Source organism: Chrysemys picta, chromosome 1, assembly GCF_011386835.1.
Source record: "Chrysemys picta bellii isolate R12L10 chromosome 1, ASM1138683v2, whole genome shotgun sequence".
Lineage (NCBI taxonomy): Eukaryota > Metazoa > Chordata > Testudines > Emydidae > Chrysemys > Chrysemys picta.
In genome coordinates this window covers 243064442-243090349 of record NC_088791.1, presented here as the reverse complement: position 1 = coordinate 243090349, position 25908 = coordinate 243064442, and the positions used below count along the sequence as shown (strand labels likewise).

The 25908-nt window shown below is 39.0% G+C and overlaps 1 protein-coding gene across 2 annotated transcripts in view; it reads left to right on the top strand.

The window, feature by feature from the left end:
* The window catches only part of EDAR (ectodysplasin A receptor), a 93542-nt gene extending 68118 nt beyond the window's left edge, over window positions 1-25424 (top strand). Inside the window, exons 6-12 of one of the 2 annotated variants that reach the window (XM_024110836.3) lie at window positions 10897-10983; window positions 14481-14606; window positions 14702-14776; window positions 15090-15162; window positions 17631-17790; window positions 21143-21203; window positions 24452-25424. In XM_024110836.3, coding sequence (XP_023966604.1) covers window positions 10897-10983; window positions 14481-14606; window positions 14702-14776; window positions 15090-15162; window positions 17631-17790; window positions 21143-21203; window positions 24452-24771 — 902 coding nt within the window. In that variant the 3' untranslated portion in view covers window positions 24772-25424. Of the gene's footprint in view, window positions 1-10896; window positions 10984-14477; window positions 14607-14701; window positions 14777-15089; window positions 15163-17630; window positions 17791-21142; window positions 21204-24451 lie in introns of both variants that reach the window. The other variant, XM_005295903.4, reaches the window with a different exon arrangement.
* Window positions 25425-25908: the final 484 nt, after the last annotated feature.

Below are 25908 nucleotides of genomic sequence, written 5' to 3'. Positions count from 1 at the left end.
CACAGCAAACAAAACAAGCTGCAGGTTTACAATACTTTTTGGTCTTTGTTTCAAGAGGTGTAGTTACTGCAAGGAACTGTACACCTGTGACTACTAGTCCCAGCCATTTCCCCTTTCCACCACCGGTCACTGCAGCTGCACTCCCATCTTCTGCTTGCGTTTGTCCCATCTCTACAGAAACCATGGAGAAGGGATCAGGTTGATCTAGTAGACATGACATCCTGAATTGTGGTGGGTGTGAGCACATGCTTAAGAGTTTTGTAAATTGGAGCCTGAATCATGCCAAATATGTAAGATATGGAATGTCTGGCAAGGAGCCAGGACAGGGGCTTATGACTATTGCCTACTTCAAAAAGGCAACTTCTGTTTTTTATAGGGTATTTGGCAGGTATAATATAAGCGTGTCTAATTCTTTGAGAAAAGTACATTACACAACTTACTGACCACATTCGTTCTGAATTTGCCGAAGGCACCAATAAATGGGTAGAAGACATTATCTTTGGGAGTAGTTTAGGCAAGCACATTAATCTACTAAGCAATCAGATGGGCTGTAGGAGAAAATAGCAATCTAAATCAGAGTGCACATAATCACTTCAATCAATTCCAGTAAAACCAATAATTTGACTACACATTGAAAAGTATTTAACAATTTCTGAAAAAAAATCAAATCCAGGTTGCTTGCAGCGGATCCCTCTTGGCATTAACACCAGGCTATTTGTTTTATTAGGTACAGAACTCTAGATACTGTTGTGATATTGGTGCTTTACAATAAATAATAATTTGCAATTAAAATGTAAAATCCCTTTCCTGTGGGATCTCTTGAAGAGCTCACAGTCACTGGGGCAAGCAGCATAAAATCCAATAACAGCAAATGATCAGAAAGAAAACATCTTTCTCATAAATTACAGTGAAATCAAATCAACAGTGAAATCTCACCTGGTGTGCAAGGATACTATACACTTATTGATGCAAAATTGTATAATTTTTCCAATCATACAATTTCCTGCTCTGATTGGTTGTGGGTCCAAGTTGCATAACTACAGTACCTTACTAGGAGTATGCACTCTCTTCATTCTGATTTACTACTATGATACTTCTGCTATGATTGGCTCCTGTATTCTGATGTTTCATGTTGTGTGCCAGCAACAGTAATGGTGCCTCCATTTCTCGCTCCCTTCAGATAACAAACTGGAGAACTGGTCTGAGTTCAACAGGGTGAAATTCATTAAAGACAAGTGCAAAGTACTTTACTTAGGAAAGAAAAAATTAAATGCACAACTACAAAATGGGGAATAACCAGGTAGGTGGTAGTACGGCTGAAAAGGATCAGGGGATTATAGGGATCACAAATTGAATATGAGTCAACAATGTGATGCAGTTGGAAAAAAGGATAATATCAATCTGGGGAGTATTAACAGGAGAGCTGTATATGAGACACGGGACGTAACTGTCCCTCTCTACTTGGCCCTGCAAAGGCCTCAGCTGGAGTACTGTGTTCAATTGTTGGCACCGCGCTTAAGGAAAGATGTGGACAAATTGGAGAAAGTCCAGAGGGGAGCAACAAAAATGATAAATTGTTTAGAAAACCTGAGCTCAGGAGGAAAGGTTTAAAAATAAAACTGGGCATGTTTAGTTTTGAGAAAAGGAGAGAGAGGAAAGACCTGATAACAGTCTTCAAATATTTAAGGGCTGCTATAAAGAGGACTGTGATCAATTGTTCTCCATGTCCACTGCAGGTAGGACAAGTAGTAATGGGCTTAATCTGCAGCAAGGGAGATTTGTGTTAGATATTAGGAAAAACTTTCTAACTATAAGGGCAGTTAAGCTCTTGAATAGGCTACCAAGGGAGGTTGTGGAATCACCATCACTGGAGGTTTTTAAGAATAGGTTGGACAAACAGCAGTCAGCGATGGTCTAGGTTTACTTGGTCCTGCCTCAGCACAGGGAGCTGGACTTAATGACTTCTCAAGGTCTCTTCCAGCCCTATATTTCTATGATTCTAGGACATCAAAAAAGGCTATGGTTTACATGAAGAAAGGAACAAGATAATGTAAAAACTCTACAGTAAATGGGTCAGTGAAATTGCCAGAATATTTTAAATTTTTACTTATTTCCCTTCGTCCTCTCAACTGTCTCCCATCTTTTCCTCTCAGAAAGGTTTGTGTTCTCAGAATAGCTGCCATATGTCAAACAGTAGGAAAATTCCAGCACTTCCCTCCAGATTCAGTGTTTAAACACACACACACACACACACACACACACACACACACACACACACACACACACACACACACACACACACACACACCATATATATTTACAGTGATGGAAAAAAGACTTGCTGATCTTTAGAGAAAGAAAGGGCTGGGAAAGTAGAAGAATGAAGTGAGCAAAAAAGGGGGGGGGGGGCGGGGGAGAAAAAGCCAAAACAATTGATTTTTTAAAAATTTCACTTTCAGGAGCTTGGCAGCCCTTTTAACCTAGGTTTTTTCCCCACATAAAATAATAAATCAGTAATGTAATAAAGAGGTTACATACTAGTGTTGTTCTTCCAGAGTGTCATCTCTGCCTTGTCACTCTTGTGGGATAAGCGACTCCTGGTGTTGAACTGTGGAATCTTTTTGCCAGCAGTGAATGTTTAGAGCTGCTTATTTCTCCCTCCCCCAAGCCTCATGGAGGATTCTGAGGATAACAAGAGGGGGAATGTGCCCAACAGCCTTCAGTTCCTTCCCTAATGTCAGAATTCTTTTTCTGAGACTCCAAAGAAGCAGGGAAGCTGAGTGGGGAGTGTGACTGTGTAGAGATGACACTCTCAGAGAAGAGCTACTTAAAAGTAACCTCTCTTCCTTCTTCAAGTGGCCTCTGCTTATTCGTATTTGAGAGAGATTAGCAAGCAGTACAACCCACTAGGAAGATGGGTTGATACATGGTAGGTGAACAAGGACTGCAAAACTTCCAAAATGAGCATTAGCTCTGGATGGCAGTCAAGAAAGTGCTGGAAGTGACCTCACTTCTGCTCTCCCCGATCAGACCTCAATGAGGGTAGGGTGACCAGATGTCCCGATTTTATAGGGACAGTCCCGATTTTTGGGTCTTTTTCTTATATTGGCTCCTATTACCCCCCACCCCGGTCCCGATTTTTCACACTTGCTATCTGGTCACCCTAAATGAGGGATAAACGTTTGATTCAAGTACATACAGATCTTCAAGTAAGAACATTACAAATCCTATGAAGACAGAAGGATGCTGCCTTCAAATTAGTTGCATGTCTTGTTATATCCAGGTGAATGAACACCTGGCAAAACATAAAAGGTGTAAAAGAGACTTGGTAAAATACAGAGAAATTATTGGACTGTATTAGATAAAAACAGAGATACTATGGAAACGGAGATGAGGACACTGACTAAATCACACTTCTTATATGGACTACAGTTTGTAGAATATTGGCCAATTGGCCAATATCTCATTAAGTCCATGGACTGTAGCTATGGCTATAAGCCGTGCTCTCTTCCCAGCTATATGTTACAGATAATAAATAGCCGACCAGAGGTCACAAGAACTTTGTGAAACAAGACTCTGACCCAAAGCAACTGAGATACACATATAAGAAAGAATATCCCAGGGGCAGCTAAATAAATACATCCACTTGCAGTACTCACACCATAATCAAGTGCATTGTGCCAAAAATGTGGATTTTTTTATAGCAACCATGACAGCAGATCAGTCAAAAAATCATTCCTTCTAATCTTTCCCCCTTCCCCACTTACATGCTGAAAGAAGTGATATTAATCAACCTATCTAGGTTTTTAACCTAACACATTAGGGTGACCAGACATCCTGATAAAATCGGGACCATCCCAATTTTGAGCTATTTGTCCCGTGTCCCAACCGATCTGTGGTCGGGACGCAATTTTTGTCCTGATAATTTGCGCTGCCGGGCTTTTTTTTTTTTTTTTTTTTTTTGCCCCCTTTGGTGTCCTGATATTTTCTTCATCTCATCTGGTCACCCTAACACACATAGACTAATGGTCTGACAATTTAATTTTTTAAAAGAGCTACTAAAGTAGTTTTTAATTACCAGAGTGAGACTAACATCTGGAAACATCCCTTTTGTTGTTGTTGCATTCTTAGAACTTTAAAACAACCAAACAGATGAGAATTGTTATGTTGTACAAAATAATTTATTAAACGGCCGAGGGCTTCGTATATCATGTTCCAATCAGAAGATCACTTTTATATCTATATTTTAAAGACCCTCAATTCTGGGCCTTTAGCTGAAATTCTTAAAACACTTAACACAGAAAAACTCCTTACAGTACTAGTAATACTATATACAAATAATTTTAATCTTTTTTTCTTTTTAACTCTCCATTCTTTTTAATATCACCATTTTCTTTCCTTGCCAGTTCTGTCCTTTCGCATTTGATCATTTCCTCCCTCGTCCCCCCCCCCCCCCGCCATTTCTTCCTTGTGTCCAGTGATGCTTACAAATGAATAGCCTTGTTAGCTGGAACTGACAGACTTATTTTCTTCACTTCTTTGACCTTAGAGCACCCAATTCCTCTTACCACACAGAATGGAGGAAATGCTAGGTTGTTGACTAGGTGGTATAGCTCAGCTCTGATTCCCTTGAGGTTTGGCGACATTAAGACAAGAGTTGAGGTTAGGTCAAGATTAATTAGCCTCAACCCCATTTCCTATTCTAGACAAAACCTCAGAGGGAGGGATTTGAGGGCCAACAAAAAAGAATGCCTGGTCAATCACCTGGAGCCTGAGGATATATGGGAAAACTTTGTTCCAACTGTGTAGATCTTGTGTCATCCTTTGAGAGGGCCTGCCTCTCCATGCTGCCCATGGAACACCAGCTCCTAGTCTCATAGCTCATTCAGAAGCCATGATTCCATTGTTTTTTCAAGTGAGCGACAGTGGGAAATTCTAGAGGGTTGCCACAGCTTTGCCCGTTTCAGTAGAAGGGCTTCCAAGGTCTCATAGCAAGACTAGGAGATTAATGTCATTTTGGGTCCATTCTCCTCCACCTGACACTTTTGGAACCATTATACTAGAATTTCAGCTCTTTTTATCCCCTTCATTTTGCACAGCAAAAGACATGTTAGACCCCATATACAGAGTTTAATTCACAGGGCAGATACCTATAAATTATAGGTGCCACATAATAATTACAACAGTATACATTGCCATTCATTCCACTAACAGATAGTTTTACAAAGACAATTTTAAATACACACTATTTACAGAGTTGCTGTGACACTGTCCGGTACTGTAAATGCACGTATTTTTACACTGTGTATTACGTATACTGTGAAGAAGCTGTGGCAACCTTGTTGGTGTTCGCCTAGAGCAGTATGCTTCAAAAACACCCAAGAAGTTACATACCAACTTGGTGTCCTGCCAGCTTTGCTGCTGCTGACACTTCTATCTCAGTAGTAGGGCTCCCTTGCACTGGCCAGCAGGAGGAGCTGCTGTTCTCTCACCACCACTCCAAATAGCTACACTGAGGAGTAAAAGGGTCATCTGATCTTTGCTGCTGGCCTGGGTACCACCATGTCCAGCCCATATATTGCATGGATCCTCTTGACTGGCCAATAGAGCAGTGTTTCTCAAACTGGGGTTGCTGCTTGTGTAAGTAAGTCCCTCGGCCCGTGCCACTTCCAGCAGCTCCCATTGGCCTGGAGCAGCGAACTGCGGCCAGTGGAAGCCACGATCAGGCCAGACCTGTGGACGGGGCAGGTAAACAAACTGGCCCGGCCCGCCAGGGGCTTTCCATACACAAGCGGCGACCCCAGTTTGAGAAACACTGCTATAGAGGCACAGATCTTGGTTGGCATTACAAGGGGAAATCTTTGGAAGGGAGGGGAGACAAGATGATGATGGAAAGGGAAGAGAAGCTGAGTGGAACTTAGGAAAGGAAAGTGAAGTAGCGGGAGAAAATATTAGAGTAACAGATAGGAGAGAAGCAGGTAGGACTAGGGAGCCAGAGGATAACAAATAGGGAGACGGAAAACTGGAGGAAGAAATATATGGCATGAATGGATAGTGTGGAGATCTGAGGAAAAGCAATGAGGAGAGAGAGACACACAGAGAAAAGGAGAAAATTTGAAGGAGGTGGTCACTAGATACAGGAAAAGAAGGAATTAGATGGGGAGGGAATACAAGAGTCAGAACACAGAAAGGGGAGCGAAGGAAAAGGAAGTGGGAGACAGAAAAGAGAAGGAAAACAAACAGATAAACTCACATAACTTCAAAACTGGTCACCGGCATTGATGTTTTATTCATGTTCATCCGGGTTTGTGTTTTAGGGGTGATATTCAGAATGTGCCTTATTATACATTTTAAATATCGTCCAGCTTTTTTCTTTTCAATCTGCACATCCATGAGGACTTCTAAAATCAGACTGTATTCAGTTCAAATACATGTAATCACTTTTAAAATCCATGCAGGATATTCCTCCTTGTACGGTTCATTTCAGTATCCACCGCTTCTCTACACAAAGAAAAATAATAATAAATGTGCTTTTCCATTTGTACATCACATTATCAAAAGCCATAAATATTATCTGAGCAACATGTCCACAAACCTCCCCCCTGTGCCTGCCACCCAACGAGTGCAGTAGTGTTCTTTATTGTGAATTGGGCTTGCTAAGTACAAATAATTGTAATAGTCCTGCTGCGCACAGAAGAACTGTTCTTTAAAAGGAAAGAAAGCAAAAAAGTGACTTTAAAACACAGCACCTAATCTGTGTTATGGACAAATGACTGGCTACATAGCGATTTAAAAGTGAAAGCTTCTTGTTGAGTTACAAAAGCAAATTCAAATGTGAAAACAAATGCAATTATTCTCAAAACAATCCAAATTATTTTTAATACATTTTTGAAAAATAAGGCTGAAGGCAGAGTCTGAGTCCAGAGAAAACTTTGATGGCCAAATTATAACCTCCCTAAATAACAAGGTTTATAATGGAAAAGCCGACAAACCCTTAATGATATAGCACTGCTAGCGGGTGTCTTTATTACATTCCAATGGTATTACATACAGGTGCCTAAGAATGTAAAATACTCTGCCATGCAACTGGATTTCAGCCTTTTTTTCATGGCCAGAATAGAGTGATTTCCACATGTGGTGCAGCATGCACTTAGACATAGTTCAGGCTGAGAAATTCTAAATCTTTAGAGATAATGTAAGTGACATCATCTGCATTGGAAACAGAATTAGGAATATGGTCCGGGTACAAACTAGACTTTCATAGTCTTGATGTATTGTTGGATGGGAAAAGAGTGAAAACTAATAAGTTATTTTTTCCCTTTTATCCATCGAAAGCTGACATATAAACAAACTGGCAGCATAATTAACAAAAGACCTTCAAAACCTGGCAGTTTTCAGTTCACCTTTTAATGCAGGTGCATTATTTGGCATGGTCTTCAAAACCACATCCAAAGTAAAATCTTAGCTCATAATAAAATCTGCCAAATTATTAATTTTGATATCAGGCTTAAAATGTGTGTGATTACTAACACTTACATAAGTATATTTGAAAGACAACTCTGTTGTAGCATCAGGGTAGAGTTCACTATGACATTTACGACCAAAAAAAAAAAAAAACCCAATCAGTCCCATTCCTAGGTAACCATAAGAAAATTCTTGTTCAAGCATTCTGATCCTACATGTACTGAACTTTGAGCCTGAGAACAGACTCTGACAGTGAACGGAGGACTCCGACATGCTGATGCAGGACAGGGTAGGATCTCTCTCTCTCTCTCAGTTTGAAGTAGGAAAGTAATGGTGTGAAAAGGCTCTCTCTAATAGCATCTCTTGGTCTTTCAGTTGGGCAATCATATTCTACACCCTGACTGCTCCTCCTGTTCATGGAGGAATGACAAACTGTTAACAATATAAGAGTGCCTGAAAGCCTGCTCCAGCAAAACCGAAACAGTTGAATAAACACATGCTTGAATTCAACTAAAAAAAGAGGGACGAGCTAGAGCTTGTTGGATTATCTAAAAGCAGACAGAGCAGCATATTATTTGCCTGTGTTAATTAAACTGCTGGGTAAGAATAGCTATTGTTGACTTCGTGCAACCTGCAAGAATTGTATGGCCTCAAAATTGTTTTCAGCCCATTCCATAGGCTGAACATTGACTTAAGTCTCCCACTATCAAACTGTGATGAAGAAATAAATAGATAAAGATCACAGAGGGTAAAATTCAGTTCTGTGCAAAGAACTAGCACAACAGTAGAGAAATTAAGGGATTATTTATCCTTAATCTCCATTTCATATAGAAACTAACTTCATTTTTTTATATTTAGAATGGTCTAACAGCAAAGGGTGTTCTAATGGCTTATACCTAACTTCTCTTTGGACCAGGTCTGTCACAGAGAAGTGTCCAGAGGTCAAAGTAGAAATGGGTGCTCATCCTGCAGCTTTAGAAATTAAGGGGAGCAGGGAACTAAAAAAGAAAAAAGAAAAACTTAGGCTAAATAACAAATAAAAACTTACTTTTTGGGAACTATTTCATACTATGAATATAGTTTTCCAAGAAACATGGTAAAAGATCCTCATCTGAGATATTTAAATGTAGACTCAATAAAGCACTACAACATAAAGGGTCCAATCCTGCACTGGTAGACAGATTTGATCACCTACTACGCAGTGTTGTTGTAGCTGTGTCGGTCCCAGGATATCAGACAGACATTGGACCAATGTCTGTTGGTGAGAGAGACAACCTTGAAGAAGAACTCTGTGTAAGCTCGAAAGCTTGTCTCTCTCACCAATAGACACTGGTTCAATAAAAGATATTACCTCCCACACCTTGTCTCTCTAGGTGACCTAGTGGGTCTTTTCCATCTGTAACTTCTATGAGCCAAACCCTAAAGTCCTTTTTCAGGCAAAACTCATAGTTAAACAAATGTGAAACTGAGTCAATGAAAGTTTTGCCTAAGTAAGGACTGATTAAGGACTATAGGACTTAGTTCTATTATTTATTCACCGTAATTCACAAGCATCCCATGAATAGAACAGGGTTCTTAGTCATCAGTCTGGTTGCTAAGGCTTCTGCAAACTAAGGGCTGTCTTCCAATATACACATTTTAAAGATTAAACAGATGTAATTATTTTACCTACATAGCATTGAAAGTGCTTGAGTTAACATACCAGTATATTTAAAATTCTATAGAAATAAGTGCTGTTTCAATTTAAAAAATGAAAGTGCAATAAATAATATTTATTTCCTTCCATACCAACAAATGAGGTTTGGAAGGTGTTTTGCCATTGTTATAGGGGAAAAAATCTTTTAAAGTCATCTGCACTGTATTCTTTTTGCCAAGTTAAGAGTATGCGTTTATCATTCCAAACACACAGTAACATTTTATATTGGGTAATATTTTTTCATTTTCTAAAAAACTTTTTTTATTTAAAGATCATGTATATTTCTTTACTTCATAGACCATGAGACATTTTTCATACCCTACCAGACAGCTTAATTTCCTGTTGACCTTAAGTGATGGGCCAAGACCCTGAAATTCCTTACCGCATTTCCCAGAACAGCAGAATAGCATTAGTCATTTTTCAGTTGTGGTGTGAATTTGCCAGACTAGGTCTTTGATGATTATACTATCCCCATGCTCCCACAAACACAGACTAGCTGTACAGAACTTTTAGTTTTAGAAGAATTAACTCACTAATACTTGCCTTTTGCTCCACAAGGTAAATGTGAAGAATTGGTGATTTTTATCATTTTGCTTGACGCTGACGACATCGCACCTTAAAATAGTTCAAAAACTTTTCAGTGTTTGCATTTGCAGACTTCTTCAAAAGTTCTTGCAGGAGTGATGAAAATGGTCTTTTCTAACCCTAATTTCTAATTCCTGTTTTGGAATCTTATTACAGTGAGATACTCAGAGTATTCCTAGCTTCAGGCTAAGTTCCCACTGTTTCTGTCTTTGCCTAGAGTCAAAAGAAGCTCGCAGGATTGGTATTTTGCCCCAGTTTGTGACCTGATTTTCCATTCTGAAAACATAGCACATGAATTGCCTCACAGCTGAATTAAAAAAAAATTACTATTGTTTTTTTGTAATCAATCATAGAAACCTGGTAGGGAAAGAACCTATTAAGTTATCCATCTCACTGTCATTGCTAATTGTTTTCTACAATAGATTTAAGGGCTCTGTCTTGTAACAATGGTGATTTACAGTTTTTTCCAGATGATGGATTCTAGCTGGCAGAATCATCTGAAGCATGTTGTCCTGCCAGGCTGCAAAAAATATGCAAACTCCCTATGCAGTTTACCAAGGGGAAGGCATTCTGCAGTACTGTTTGCCATCTTCCCTAGAGTCTCCACTGGGACAATATAGCTTTAAATACTAATCAAGGCTCTATGGAAATCTCACTGATGGAGGCTGCCTGAGAGAGGCACTCATTTGATGAATCTCCTAGACGACCTTCCTACGTTGGGGGTTGCACTGTCAGCTCCAGACTCCATAATGGAGAAGGGGTTGTGAGTGACTTGCGTCACTTTGACTCACTCCTGGCAGACATTCTGCTCCCAGTTCACACGAGGGGAACCTAGTGAGCAAATCTGACCCTGTGTATATCATAGAACATTTTGTCTTTAAACAGGTTAATAAACCAGTCAGTGGGGCTTTGAACATTCCTCCAAGTCCTATGCAAAAATATAAACTAAATACATTTTTCAAAATGCCAGAAATGTACTTGGGGATTGTTGACATTGCAGAAAATAAAAGTGACTCTGTGGATTATTTTTTAATGAATGGGAAATTCAATGAAACTAAGTGAGTGCTCTGCTTACTACGACTAGGTCAAGACATGGCTGAAACTTCACAAGGTAAGCAGGGAAATTTATGGCAATTTTGTTACTATTGCAGGTGCTGGCATGACCTCTGGTGTTTCAGCCATTTTCCCAAGTACCTCTGGCACAAACACGCTCTCGCCTTTTCAGCATGCACACAAAGGTAAGAAAAGCTTCCGCAGGTTTATTCAGCAGCTATTTCTTCAGAATACAGTGTCAGCTGGTATAACGCACTGTTGAACTGAAAACACCTCCTGTAAAATTACTTTGCACTATTTTCCCACATTTGAAGAATCACTACAAATAATAATAATTTACAATGATTTCTTATTCCTGGATTAATCAATACTATTACTTCAGTGGAGATGGACTTAAAATGGACTTCAACTGAGTTGTACTGATTTATTGCCAGCAATTAATTTAGCTCATTATTCTAGTAACAAGGAAATGTCATTATGCCCCAGCAGAGACAGGCCAGAAATGTGAAAATAATTTAATATAACTATATAGCTAGTCTCTTTTTGGACTAAACAAACAGTTCTACAATATGTATTTTTGACAAACCAAAAATAATGAAAATAAGAACACGGCATACATAGTGGGGGAAAAAAACAACTAATAAAAAATTACCAAAGCTGACCATTGTGCGTCTGGTTTTGTGATGTTGGAAGCAATGTTTCCAGACATTTTATTATCTCATTTTTAATTCAGCTTCCCACACGCTTTGAAGTATTTATCATTCTCTATAATCCTACATGGCTTTTTAGATCCTAGCTTACTGCCTCTGATTTTCATCTCTGATCTTACCTACCTTATTTTAAATTCATCTTCTGCCAATGCTACGTGTGAAATCTGTGTTAGAAAAGCAAATATAACAATTCTTTTGCAGCTTGTGGCTTGAACTTCTCCCTTTTCTTACCTCTCTTTTGAGGGCATTAAAAACACCCTGAAGCAAAATGACATCAACATGATCAAACAGTCCTTCTGAAGCATGGAAACTATATGTTAAAATATTCAGATCCTCTTTCTGAAGTAAGGACGGATGTGGTTACCCCTATGATGAATTTATTTCATGAATGAGCTCCAGACATTGAGAGAAAGCATATATTAAGTCAGCTTTTAAGTTATTTATTATCATTATTGACTCTGACTTTGGCTTTTAGTTCTTCTCTCTGATATTAAACATACAATATTTTGGCTTGAGCGCAAGAGCATGTGTCTTTGGATTCCATTCCCACTTCACTGCTGAGGGAGCATTTACTTTTCATGGCACTGTTTATCTGAGGAATAATGAATCTCTTTGACGTTGGTGCTTTAAAAATTCTTTGCTGATGCCTAATCTTCATCCTGATTTTCTTAACTTATTTCTATTCCGATATAAACGTTAATTTAACTTGTTTGAGAATTCCAATCAGGCTATCGAGTGTACCATACCACAGAGGATGATCTGGTGAACGCAAATTATGCATTATTCAGTTCTGCTAATTCAGTTCACTTTCAGTTTTGTTCCATTTTTCAGCATTCAGTAGCATTGATCATAGTATTCTTTTGATGTGCTTACTGTCTTGTTGGGCTGTCAGAAACTGCTTTGGCTTGAATCTTAGGCATGGTCTACACTAACCCCCCAATTCGAATTAAGGTACGCAACTTCAGCTACGTGAATAACGTAGCTGAAGTTGACGTACCTTAGTTCGAACTTACCGCGGTCCAGACGCGGCAGGCAGGCTTCCCCGTCAACTCTGCGTACTCCTCGCGCCGAGCAGGATTACCGGAGTCGACGGCGAGCACTTCTGGGTTCGGTTGCCTGACGCCGAACCAGGGCGTAAGTATAGACAAGCCCCTACTGAAGAAAGTAGTCAGCCACAGTTACCATGGGTCAATTTAGACCTCAGTCTGCTTCTTTATGTCTTGCCTGAGGGATTAGTGGTAGGACCAATGCTCTTCTGAATGTATACGTTACCATTGGGTGTTATTTTTTAGGGACTATACTGTATATTTTCATTGTTGGGCAGACACTGTCCAGACCTACCTCATGCTTCCAGCCAGTTGTCAGGCTGCTAACATGATATCCAGTTACAGATGTCACATTATTTTATAAAATTATCCAACTAAAGCTGATTGCTAGCGGGTTTTAGGTGGTTGTTATGTTAAGCACTTAGCCTAACAGATCATTTTGGCAATATTTACTGAGCCTATTTCTTTAGCATAAAGACACTAGGTGCTAAAATGACATATTTGTCAATGGCCTTGTACTCAGATTTCATAACTAGAACAGCCTTGTACTTTCTTCCGGATATTGCTCTGATAAGAAACAATTCGAATCATTTATCAATTATTCCATTTTTCAAAACTTACTACTGTAATTCCTTCTTCGTGGGCACTCCAAAGATATATTGTCTAGACAACAGCAGCTCCTATTCTGATGATTGAATTTTTCCTTGTTTTAAGATCCTTTTTTTGGCTTCCCATTACATTTTTAATAATTTAAAAGTTTTATAATTTATTTTTAAGCAGTGGTTTCATCCCAGAGGAGCATCTGTAAAAATGGCATCAGACAGGTTTTATAATCCATACAAACCAACACAAATCAAACTAAACATATTAGAGTTTTCACCTGCACTTTTGATAAATCTTTCAACGGAAGAATTTTAAACATGTTCACACTGATGGAACATTACCAGCTGTACACCCACTTTGTATGTTAGTGTAGGTCTATGAAAAGAAATTACACATTTTGTTGTTTTACTGACTTGTTTCATTGTTCTATAAAGGAAAGCTAAATAACTGATTTTACAATTAAGAGAATGTCCAATTTTCACTCAGGTTGAGAGCTAGCAGCTGTTCACAGTTACACACAATTAGCTGCAATACCACGTTAGGATACAGAGGAACACCACTTTCTGTCTTAGAAAAAGCCAAATCGTCTCTTCAGATGTGCACACACAAAGAGCCCACTGAAGCCAGTTGTGAGTGCAACCATGGGCAAAACTGGGCCTACAAGTCTGTTATAATTTTCAGCCAACATAAATTTCAGTGTACTATTTTCACCTGTTAGTAACAACGACGAACCTCATTCTCTCAGGAGCAGAATGACAGTGGGAGACCAGAAAATTACCAAAGAAATTACATCAGCATATTTTATTTTCATAATTTTTCTTTTTACAATAAGCAAAGCATAAACAAAATGTAATGAAATAGTTTGTGTATATAATTTTAAAAAACTGAAATATGAAAAGAGGTCAAATTTTGGTAGCTCATATTTCTTCTTATTGAAACATTGAAAAATTCACAAGGTATTTGGAAGAGCATAGTATATTTTCCTCTTCATACATAATTTCTTCTAACATTAGAGGACATTATAGCTTCCTTCAACTCTGCAGAACTACATGGGCTAGCATTTGTTGTCATTATTATTAACTATCGTAGAACAAACTACACTGATTTGTAAAATTCTGTATAGTGGTTGGCTTTTGAAGCGTAAGAGCTACGTTCTGCAGTGCTTCATCCTCCAAAGCTCCAGTTCAAATAAATGAATCAAGTTTTAAGTAAATAAGGAAATGAACTAGGGATTAAGTTTAGTGCAGACCTCAAACTGATAAACGTTCTTTGTTTTCAATAATGGCTCCTTTACAATAAACTATGTCTTTGTGTCTCCAGCAGATCTTTCAGGACAAGGGCATCTGGCTACTGCCCTAATAATTGCCATGTCTACTATATTCATAATGGCTATTGCCATTGTCTTGATCATCATGTTTTACATTGTGAAAACAAAACCTTCTGGTCAAGGTAATTGTGTGGCATAAGAAATTCCAGTTGCAAAATGCTATCTCCAGACAACTGCTGAGAATGACTAGTAATAAGTTACATTCTTTATATTCTAGCCTGTTGCACCAGCCATTCAGTAAAAACAGTCGAAGCTCAAGCCAATATGCAAGAAGAGAAGACAGACGTACAAGGTTTGAGCTGTTTTATAGTTTCCATTTTCTCCATACCAGATAACACAGGTCTTAAACTCCCTTAATCCATCTTCCTGTGCAATCCCCCTTTTTAATTGTTTAAACTCCAATTCCATTTAGTAAAGGAATATGCCAAAAAAGTTTCTGTACCACCAAAATTGCACTTAATCCTGTGCTAGAAATTAAAAGTGTAGAAGAATTCGGGGAGATTTAAGTTTGTAGTAAGACTGCCAGCTGATGAAGCTAGTGAGGCAAAACACGCATTTGCACTCTCTCTGCCAATTAAATAATATCTTTATTTTTTGATCTGCAGAAAATGTTGTGATTTTCTCAGAGAAAGAGGAGTTTGAAAAACTGACAGCAACTCCAGCTAAGACTGTTAAAAGGTATGTGAAAAATAAACATTATTTTAGCTTAGTTAAGGTGGAAAAGGAACGTAACCATTTCTTGAGGCAAAGGAATTATTTAGCCTGGCACAAGGGAATACAACAAGCAAAAAGTAGATGCAATTAAGACAAGGGGAAAATAGGCTAAAAGCTTCCTGATGGTGAGATCTAATAGACTGAGGAACATTCTGCCAAGGGAAGCGCCAGAAGCCCCGTTGCTTGAGTTTTTTAAAGCTAGACCTGGGAGTTGAAAATGCACTAACCATCTTGCAGCAGCAGGGGAAAGACTAGATGATTTAAGTATTTTCAATCTCTAACTTCTACAATAGGATGGCAGATGCTAGTGGGGGGGAGGACTGATCATTCCCTCATCCCATCTCCCTCCTCAGCCCTACGGGGCTCTGTCGTCTTTCCTGACAGCTTCATTTTGGTAGTGTGTGCCAGAAGTGTGGTTTTCAGGTACGTGCTCTTCATTAATCTTCTCCCCGCTGCCTATCAGCCCGCACAGGAGAACACATTTCCTGCTCCATACATCAAAAAATCACTTTATCCCTAAGTTTATTGCTCAGCTTCTAGATGGCACAAAGTCACACAAGTCAGTAGCCTTTACATTATTGATGGGTTGATATTATTAATGGTCTCTTAAACCATAGTAACCTGGGTCAAATTTTTGTGCTCCCTAAGGGCTGCTACAGTATTATAATTAGCAGAGCGAGAATCACCATTAGAAATGTCATTTGGGCTGGAAAAAGCAACAGAGGGTCCTGTGGCACCTTTGAGACTAACAGAAGTACTGGGAGCATAAGCTTTCGTGGGTCAGAACCTCACTTCTTCAGATGCAAGTCTTGTGCTTATGCTCCCAGTACTTCTGTTAGTCTCAAAGGTGCCACAGGACCCTCTGTTGCTTTTTACAGATTCAGACTAACACGGCTACCCCTCTGATATTTGGGCTGGAGGCTCTCAGAGCACACAAGGAATGATAGCAGGGACCACAACAGCATTCACACGTTATTAAGCTTCCCGGTATTAAAAACCTTACTACACAGATAATCAATCAATGCCACAGTTACAGATATATAAATGAACATGTACCAATACCAAAAGGTGTCCAGCATAAATGCTCTCATACTCACATCTCCAAGGGTTCCACCAAGATAGGTGGCTCTCTGAGTAGATGGTCATCTGTGGAGGGTCTCTTGATGGATCTTCCTCCCTGTTCATGCTGATGAACCCCTTTTATGCTGAGTTACACTCACACCCATAACCCTTGTACATATGATGAAAGTTCCAACCCCTTTGTCCTTATCAGGACTTCCAAACCCCATAAAATTTGGTGTCCCACTTTTCAAAGGCTACTCTCTTAGTTCTTCTATTTACATGAACATTTATATCAACAAGGCCCCATGGCAACCTGTAGTTGCTGCAGAATTGTCTATGCTGTTACAATTGGGTGCCTTGCAAGCCTGACAGGTACATTGCGGCATATTTCCCCAAACATCACTCATTGTCACATTCTTTATAGTAATCTTGTAACGTTACTGGTACAGGATTATTCCTGGGTCACCTGCTTATGTCAAGCCTTCTTTTAGGCCTGAGGCATAATGCGGCTAACCTAAAATCGTACCAGCCGCAGCCTGTAGGGCTTGCATTACAGCCTCATTTTGCTTACATACCTAATACACACTGTTCTCTCATAAATGTTTGTCCCTTATAATACTATCCTTCTTATTCCTATACTATACCTAAATCTATTCATCACGCATTGATTACATCTCTATTGCTGTGGTTAATTCATAACACAATTAAATGACTATATGAAATAATTGGCTACAGCTCCATTCGCCTTTAGGATTCTCTGAGCTCTCCCTAGCTGCTGAGCCCCGCTAGATGACACAATGAGCTTTGTACCACACCACAAAAACTACATCTACACTACAAAGCTAGGGGGTGATTCCCAGCTTGCCAACACATAGTCGTGCTAGGTCAATGAGGAGAGAGTATAAATAGTAGTATAGCCACAATAGCATGGGCAGCCTGAACTACCTGGGTACGTGCTGCCACTGCCCATGCTACCACGGCTACGCTACTATTTATATTCATGCTAGCTGTCATCAAACTAGCACAAGAATATGAATGCAAGCTTGGAATCACACCCCTAGCTCAAAGTGTAGACAAAGGTAAAGTCAGGAAGAGCTAGAATTTGGCCCTGAGTAAAGAAACATATTTTAAAAAAATCCTTTATAAGGTCTCCCTCTTGCTCTCACACAGGTATTCATGACTGTGTAACTTAAATAGAGACCATTGCACATACATCTTCAATAGCAGGATCAAGCTTTAATTACATGATCCCTCAGGATAGACATTTTTTAAATAAAAAAATTATTCCATTGCCTCTAAGATAGAAAAGACAGAATTGGACTCATGCTATCAAAGGCTGCATTGCCGTAATCTTACCCTTAATTTTTCAGTGAAAATGATGCATCTTCTGAGAATGAACGACTTTTAAGCCGAAGCATGGACAGTGATGAAGAAGCTGCTGTTGATAAACAAGGGACCCCAGACCTGTGCTTGTTATCTTTAGTTCATCTCACCAGGGACAAATCTTCTACAAATAACAAATCAACTGGGGTAAGGCTTTTTTCAAAACTGAAAATGGAGAAGTATTTTGATAGCTTTTAAAAAAAAATACATGCACCAATCATCACCACAATAAAACAATGAATCACAATGCAGATCAAACTAATCTACAGGAAAGTTTTGCAAGGTAATAAGAAATTGTCTGACAATCTCATCTATAGAGACAGCATATAGTATTCTTTCAATATGCCAAAAATGCTGTGTGCACATATAAAATGCACTGTTAAGGGCTGAGAAATTTAGCACCCAAAAGTCAGGAAATTCAAAAGAAAGTTTCCTACAGCAGTATTAACTCTGCTCTTTTGAACACTGTACATTTTATGGTATACATTTTAACAAAGAAATCAATAATACAGCAAGGCATGCATTTAAACCGGCAAATTGAGAAAGAAAAATTTAGTCTTGGTTTTTCTGTTTAAATGCATGCCTTGCTGTATTATTGACTTTTTGTTAAAATGTATACCATAAAATGTACAGTGTTCAAAAGAGCACCATTAATGTTGCTGTTGGAACATGACTATATGGACAATGTGCTAGCCTAGTGTTATAGTGGGAACCTTAACTTCTGAATTTCCTGACTTGTGTGCTTAAGAACAACATGCTCATTTCTACACCTTCATGTTTCATTAATATTAATTTTCATACTTAGTTTTCCTGATTATTTTTCAAAGATACAAGAGTCACATTGAAGGTGGCTCCAATATTCCAAAGAACCACACCTGCGCCATCTCACTGTTTGGTTTCTCTACTTGTGGCATACATTCCTTCCGGCTGGCTGGCTGGCTCCCTAACAGTGTATTTAAAGGCAGCTAAGGGCATATAAACACATGCGTAAGGTGCTTCAGCACATACCAAACTTTCTAACCCATGTTAACATTAAAGCATACTTAAAAAGAAAATGCACATATTCATATGGATATGTTTTATACTTTCACAGCTTTAAAAATACGGTAACAACTACAATGAAGTCAGTCAGGCCAAGATAGAAGTTTGTAGCATCAACCATTTTTGGTTATCCAAGACTGAAAAAGAAACTTTAAAAAAAAAAAAAAAAAAACTTTGAAAAGTATCTTTTCACACTTGCGTAGTTTAACTGGCTGAGATGATTTAGCTCAAAACTTTCCAAAATAGCTCATCTTTCCACCAAGACCAGACATGGAAAGTTTCAGCCTCACGGGAGATGCTTTTAGCTTTGCTTTTAGAAAGTTATGAACAGCTGAAAATTATCATTAACTCCATGTATGAGTTTTTGTTATCTGTCCTTAGGTATTTCTAATGCACACATCATCATAGACTCTAGGCACCATTGTCTAGCTATACTTCACATTGGGTTGAAATCTGGTACACAGGTTCTCAGACCAAGTGGCAATGTCATAAGAAAAGGCTCTAAAGACTGTATACACAGTAGATACAGCCTCAGAAGCTTTTCTTTGGCTTGTAAGCTTGTCTAAAGCATAGATAGATCCCTTATCCTAGACCTCTCCCCTGGAATGTGGTTATGATGACTTGAGACCTCTTAACAAGTATAAAACAAGGTCTTTGATGGAAATACAGATTGTGCTGAGACACACAGCTTCCATGCCTCGGATTTTAGGACCAAACCAGGTTCCACGCGCTAAAGTACTTGGGGGGTGCAGGTGAAATAGTGTTTATAAGACAGACCATAGAGCTCAATGGGTGTTGAGTGAGGCTAAGGACAGCTAAAGAGAAAGGTAGAAAAATATAGAGAATTTCAAAGCTAGATTTGGCAGGCTCTTCGCCTTACTCTGGACTGCTCCATCCTGTTTTAAAAAATATTATGCAATGAGTTACCACACAGAGGATCCAAGATCAAAACACAAACGTAGCCATTTGCTTGTGGGCTAAGCACAGTGCAGAATCAGCAACCTCGGCATTTGGAAAAGAAGACAGCCTCTGGCATCTCTCTCGCTGGACTTGGGAGGGAGGCGTTAGTTAGTCTCTCTCTGCCCCAGAGACAATCAGCATAGAAGGGAGGCTCCCGAATGGAGAGAGAAAATGGGGGATCCAAGATGCTTTAAGAGGAACTCTAAAAACCCCTTATGGAAAAAAAATGTGAGCTCCTGACATGTTTATAAAGTGGCTACTCCAAATGCACAACAGTTACTGTACTTAGAAAACCCCAAACTTGCAAGTTTTTATTATAAAATAAATAACACCAAGAATATGTAAAATCCATTTGATAGCTGTATTCCCATCTCATTATGTTCAAAATACCTGCAGACCTAATGTGTCTACATGACAGGTCAAGTGAGCAGCAGTCAATTGGGGATCCACAACCACAGGCCTAGAAATCCAACTGATTGATGTACCTGGGCTTTTATAGGCCAGTGAAAACAAACCAGACAAGATCGTCCCAGAAACCCAGAAGCTCAAGCAGGCTTTTTTCAGGGTGTTTTCTAAATACATTTGTGACAACTGGTGAGTTTGTGAAACAAGTGTTTGAGTCCCATGATAAAGAGATTTTTTCCAATAGCTTGCTCCTAGCTAGAACTGGCTGGAAGACAACAATTCTGTATTCTGACAACTTTCAAGGTTTTAAAATTGTTTTCATTTGGCATTGGAACAAAAACGAAACCTTTTCACTGTTTTTGCAAAATACAACTGTGTTAAAACATCTGGTTTCAGATTGAAAAGGTCAGGTCAATTCACGTGTCTCTCATCAGAAGTGATCAGAGAGCCCTGGATCTCAGAAACCCTTCTTGTCTAAATCAAGATGTTTCTGCTTCAGCTTTGACAAAAAAGCATATTTTGGCACAAAAAAAATAATAATAATACATTTAATTGAAAATGTTCCAATTGGCCTAATCAACCCCTAATGCCAACCAGCAACAACTCCGGCAAGTACAACCCTCTTGCAGTGTGCTGGGAGAATTAATTCATCACAGCTGGTCCAATCCTGTGTACCTAACAATTTGGGGCACGCAGCTACAGTATTTAGTTTACTCTCTCCCTTGGGCAGGGTCTATAAAGGGAAATCAAATACTAAAACACTTAAAGCAGAAAGTTCATTAATGCAGATGAGATGACACTGGGATACAGGAAAAGGGAGATCTCAGACAGTGGAAAACGAAAGCCGAAAAATATTTTTACTTTTAACTCATTTATGCTTATCCTACTCGTCCATGAATCTTCAGAAGAGACCCTGGGAGGCTCCCTGTGCTATGCCGTGTGTTCAGCGTCTTCGAAGAGGAGCCTCTAGAGAGCACTTCAAGAGGTTGCATTGTGTATCTGGTGCCTCTTTTTGCCTAGTAATTATCTCCTCATGTGACTGAAGAAATAAGATGCTAGTCTTTAAAATATGTTTGGTTGCTGCTCCCTTTAGATTCAAAGTCGAAGGAAAAAGATACTTGATGTGTATGCCAACGTATGTGGTGTTGCCGAAGGTGAGTGTGAACAAAATACATCCAAACTGACTGTATAGAATTAGATCTTCACTATTGGCCGTGGAATGTATTTCCTTTTGCCGTCATAACTGTCAAAAAATGGTCTACAAAGAGATAATCCAAATTTGGGGTAAATTATAAATTGTATAATTTGTATTAGTTATTTATTTTAAGTAAATTGGATGAACACAAACTGATTAAAATATGTTCTGATAAGTTTAAAATTAAGATTTGGGAAGGATCAGATTTGTATTTCAGCTCTCAACTCCCTCAAGCCCTACTCCACTCTGCCATCACACCCTGAAAACAGTAGTTTCCAAGTTGGGCAGTTTTTAAGGGTTTAATTCGATTTAGCACCTGATTACCTGTATTACCTAGTCACAGTGGACATGGATTCATTTCACTACATCAAAGAGTACATAATCTTATTTAATTCTCTCTTTTTCTGTGTGTTCTATGGCTCAGTGCGATCTCAGCTCCCACCAGACCACTGGTATTGAATTTGAAATGGAAAAAGCTCTATTAGCCTCCAAATCAATTAAAGAGGGGTAAAAACAAAAGTCAGAATCATAGAAGTGTAGGACTGGAAGGGACCTCGACAGGTCATCTAGTCCAGTGCCCTGCACTCGTGGCAGGACTATGTAATAACTAGACCATTTCTGATAAGTGTTTGCCTAACCACCTTTCAGGAATGACGGAGATTCCACAATCTCCCAAGGCAGTTTGTTCCAGTGCTTAACCATCCTGACAGGTGGGACATTTTTCCTAATGTCCAACCTAAACCTCCCTTGCTGCAATTTAAGCCCATTGCCTCTTGTCCTAGCCTCAGAGGTTAAGGAGAACAATTTTTCTCCCTCCTCTTTGTAACAACTTTTATGTACTTGAAAACTGTTATGTCCCTCCTCAGGCCTCTCTTCTCCAGACTAAACAAATCCAATTTTTTCAATCTTCCCTCATAGGTCAGGTTTTCTAGATCTTTAATAATTTTTGTTGCTCTTCTCTGGACTTTCTCCAATTTGTCCACATCTTTCCTGAAATGTGGCACCCAGAACTGGACACAATACTCCAGCTGAGGTCTTGTCAAGCACAGAGTAGAGTGGAAGAATTACTTCTCATGTCTTGCTTACAACACTCCTGCTAATACATCCCAGAATGATGTTCGCTTTTTTTTTGTAGTGTTACACTGCTGTCTCATATTTAGCTTGTGATCCACTATAACCCCCAGATTCCTTTCTGCAGTACTCTTTCCTATGCAGTCATTTCCCATTTTGTACGTGTGCAACTGATTGTTCCTTCCTAAACGGAGTACTTTGCATTTGTCCTTATTGAAGTTCATCCTATTTATTTCAGACCATTTCTCCAGTTTGTCCAGATCATTGTGAATTGTAATCCTATCATGCAAAGCACTTCCAATTCCTCCCAGCATGATATCATCCGCAAACTTTATAAGTGTATTCTCTGTGTCATTATCAAAATCATTGATGAAGATATTGAACAGAACCGGACCCAGGACTGATCCCTGCGGGACCCCACTTGATATGCCCTTCCAGCTGTGAACCACTGATAACTACTCTCTGGGAATGGTCTTCCAAACAGTTCTGCACCCACCTTCTAGTAGCTCCATCTAGGTTGCATTTCCCTAGTTTGTTTATGGGACGCTCATGCAAGACAGTATGAAAAACATAACTACAGTCAAGATATATCACATCTACCACTTCCCCCCCATCCACAAGGCTGGTTACCCTGTCTAAAAAAGCTATTAGATTGGTTTGACACAATTTGTTCTTGACAAATCCATGCTGTTACTTATCACCTTATTATCTTCTAGGTGTTCAGAAATTGATGCTTAATTATTTGTTGCTGATACTGTTTCCTGTACTACGTCTAGTATTATGGAGAAACTGTCTAGCAAAGAGCATCCATTCAGCCACATGATCATTGCTAATATTGACTAAGCTCTCCTATGGAGGTACTTCAACAATAAAACTCTTGCAGGAATTTATATGCATGGAGGCAGTAGGCATCATGGTACCACCTGTGCTCATCTCATCCCTGCAAGACCACCTTCCAATTACAGAGACAGAGAGAGTCAGAGTCAGGGGAGAGTCAAACACTGAGCCATCTGTGGGAGATGATTATTGTCTGCAAAGTACTCTCTGTGCTATTATATAACTGAATTTTGTACCATTAGAAAACTGGTGGCTGCTGGCCAGTTTGCAAAGCCAAAATGAAACTCTTGTACTAAACATGCTTAGCTACATCTATTGAAGTGCTCACTAGGGATACATCTACAATATATTCCCTGGGACAGCTACTTCAGGATTAGCTGAGAAAGGGATACAGTAGTAAGGCAATACACAACTCAGTTAAGAATCCATAGGAGGAGAGATTAATAAGACTGGGATTTTTCAGCTTAGACAAGAGATGACTAAGGGGGGATATGACAGAGATCTATAAAATCATGACTGGTATGAAGAAAGTAAATAAGGAAGTGTTATTTACTCTTCATAACACAAGAACTAGAGGTCACCAAATGAAATTAATAGACAGCTAGTTTAAAACAAACAAAAGGAAGTATTTCTTCACACAACGCACAGTAAACCTGTGGAACTCTTTGCCAGAGGATGTTCTGAAGGCCAAGACTATAACAGAGTTCAAAGAAGAACTGGATAAGTTCACGGAGGATAGGTCCATCAATGGCTATTAGTCTGGATAGGCAGGGATGCAAAACCATGCTTTGAAGTGTCCCAAGCCTCTGTTTGCTGGGATCGGGCACCAGGGAATGGATCACTTGATGATTACCGGTGCTGTTCATTCCCTCTGAAGCCCTGGGATTGGCCACTGTCAGAAGACAGGATACTGGGCTAGATGGATGATTGGTCTGACCCAATATGGCCGTTCTTTTGTTCTATGTTCTTATCTTATTTCCCACCCAAATTAACACATGCATTCTTCTCTTATCCTCTCTCCTGTTTCAGTTTTTTCTCTCTTTCAAGACTTTTCCAATTTGATACTGTCATTTGGGGCTATTAATTTAGGCCTACCCATGTCAAAATACTCACGTGAGAGTAACTCAAAGAGTTGAGTACAAGGCAAAGTGTGTTACTCTCATGACTTTTGGGGTGTACTTATTATTTAATATTTTAAGATTATGCTAATAATATTATAGTACTGAACAAGGGAACATTTCTAGTAGTCATCAAGATCTGTATCTAGAACTTCTGACTCTAAGAATTTTTACTTCATAGGTCTCAGTCCCACAGAGCTGCCATTTGATTGCCTGGAGAAGACCAGCAGGATGCTCAGCTCAACGTACAACTCAGAAAAAGCTATTGTGAAAACATGGCGCCACCTTGCTGAGAGCTTTGGACTAAAGAGGGATGAAATAGGTGGTATGACAGATGGCATGCAACTCTTCGACCGCATCAGCACAGCCGGCTACAGTATCCCAGAACTTCTAACCAAACTAGTGCAAATTGAACGGTTAGATGCTGTTGAGTCTTTGTGCGCAGATATTTTGGAGTGGGCACAAGTGATGCCTTCACCTGAACCAGTGGTTACATCCTGATGTGAGCACCATTTCCAAAGGATGTGCAAGAACATTGATCCCAAGAACAACGGTTCAAAGACACGGGGTAGAGACTTAAAAGAATCGGTGGTTTTCTCATATACTACTCACATTCACGCCGAAGAGTAAAGCAAGGCAAGATTTGCAACTGAATTTATCACCAACAAATTAAACAGAATGGCTTTTGTTAAACAGTTACTGATAGTAAGTGGACACTAATATCCATTTTCCACAAAATGTACAAGTATAGGTACAGGTCAATCTGCTGATAGCCTGTCTGGCTTTGAAGAAAGCCCATTTAATTATTGTCTGAAGATAGTTCTATCACCTGGGGCTCTGTGTTCAGTAATTTAAAATCTACAGTTAGATACAGTACCATGGAATACAGATAAAGCATACATATTTCTATCAGCTCTAACACTGTAATTGTAACCAATTTCATTCCTTATACATACTATGGATTTGTTGAATCAAGAAGTGCTTAGATTAACTAATTATACTGTATGAAAAAAGTTACTAATGGAGTCTACATGATCCAAATGCTTCAAATGACTGTATATACTGGTAAGAAAGATGGCAGTGATTGCTCTTAAGTTAAAAGGACAATATTTTTTCTATTCTCTGTATTTATAAACAAACACTTGTCTATTGCATTACAAGACATTTTGCTTTTTCGGTATTAATGACGTCTGTGCTTCTTAAGTTATATTCCAAACAAAAACGGTGCATACGCTAGAACTGCAGAGGACAAAGAACAAAAAACACTTGAAAAAGAAGAAAATGTAGCAAATCAAGTGGTGGTTGAAAAGCTGTGCTCTTGTAAAAATATGATATGAACATGAACACAGAGATCACAGGATTAAAAAACCATGGAAGCTTTATTTTGAGGTTGTCCACAGCAGCAACCTATCAATTTATTTGTTTAAAAAGTTAACAAATCGCTATTTTTCTTGAGATAGTGGGTTTTTAAACCTATAAGTGCGGAGGCCAGAAGCCAGTAGCTGTTAACAATCCAGTTGGTTAATCTACAGTTCAGTACATTGCTCAATGGTGACAGATTTCAGTGAGAGTTATTACTAAATTAAAACAAATTCCATGACTTACAAAGCAATACTTTTTTAATTACAAATTGCATGA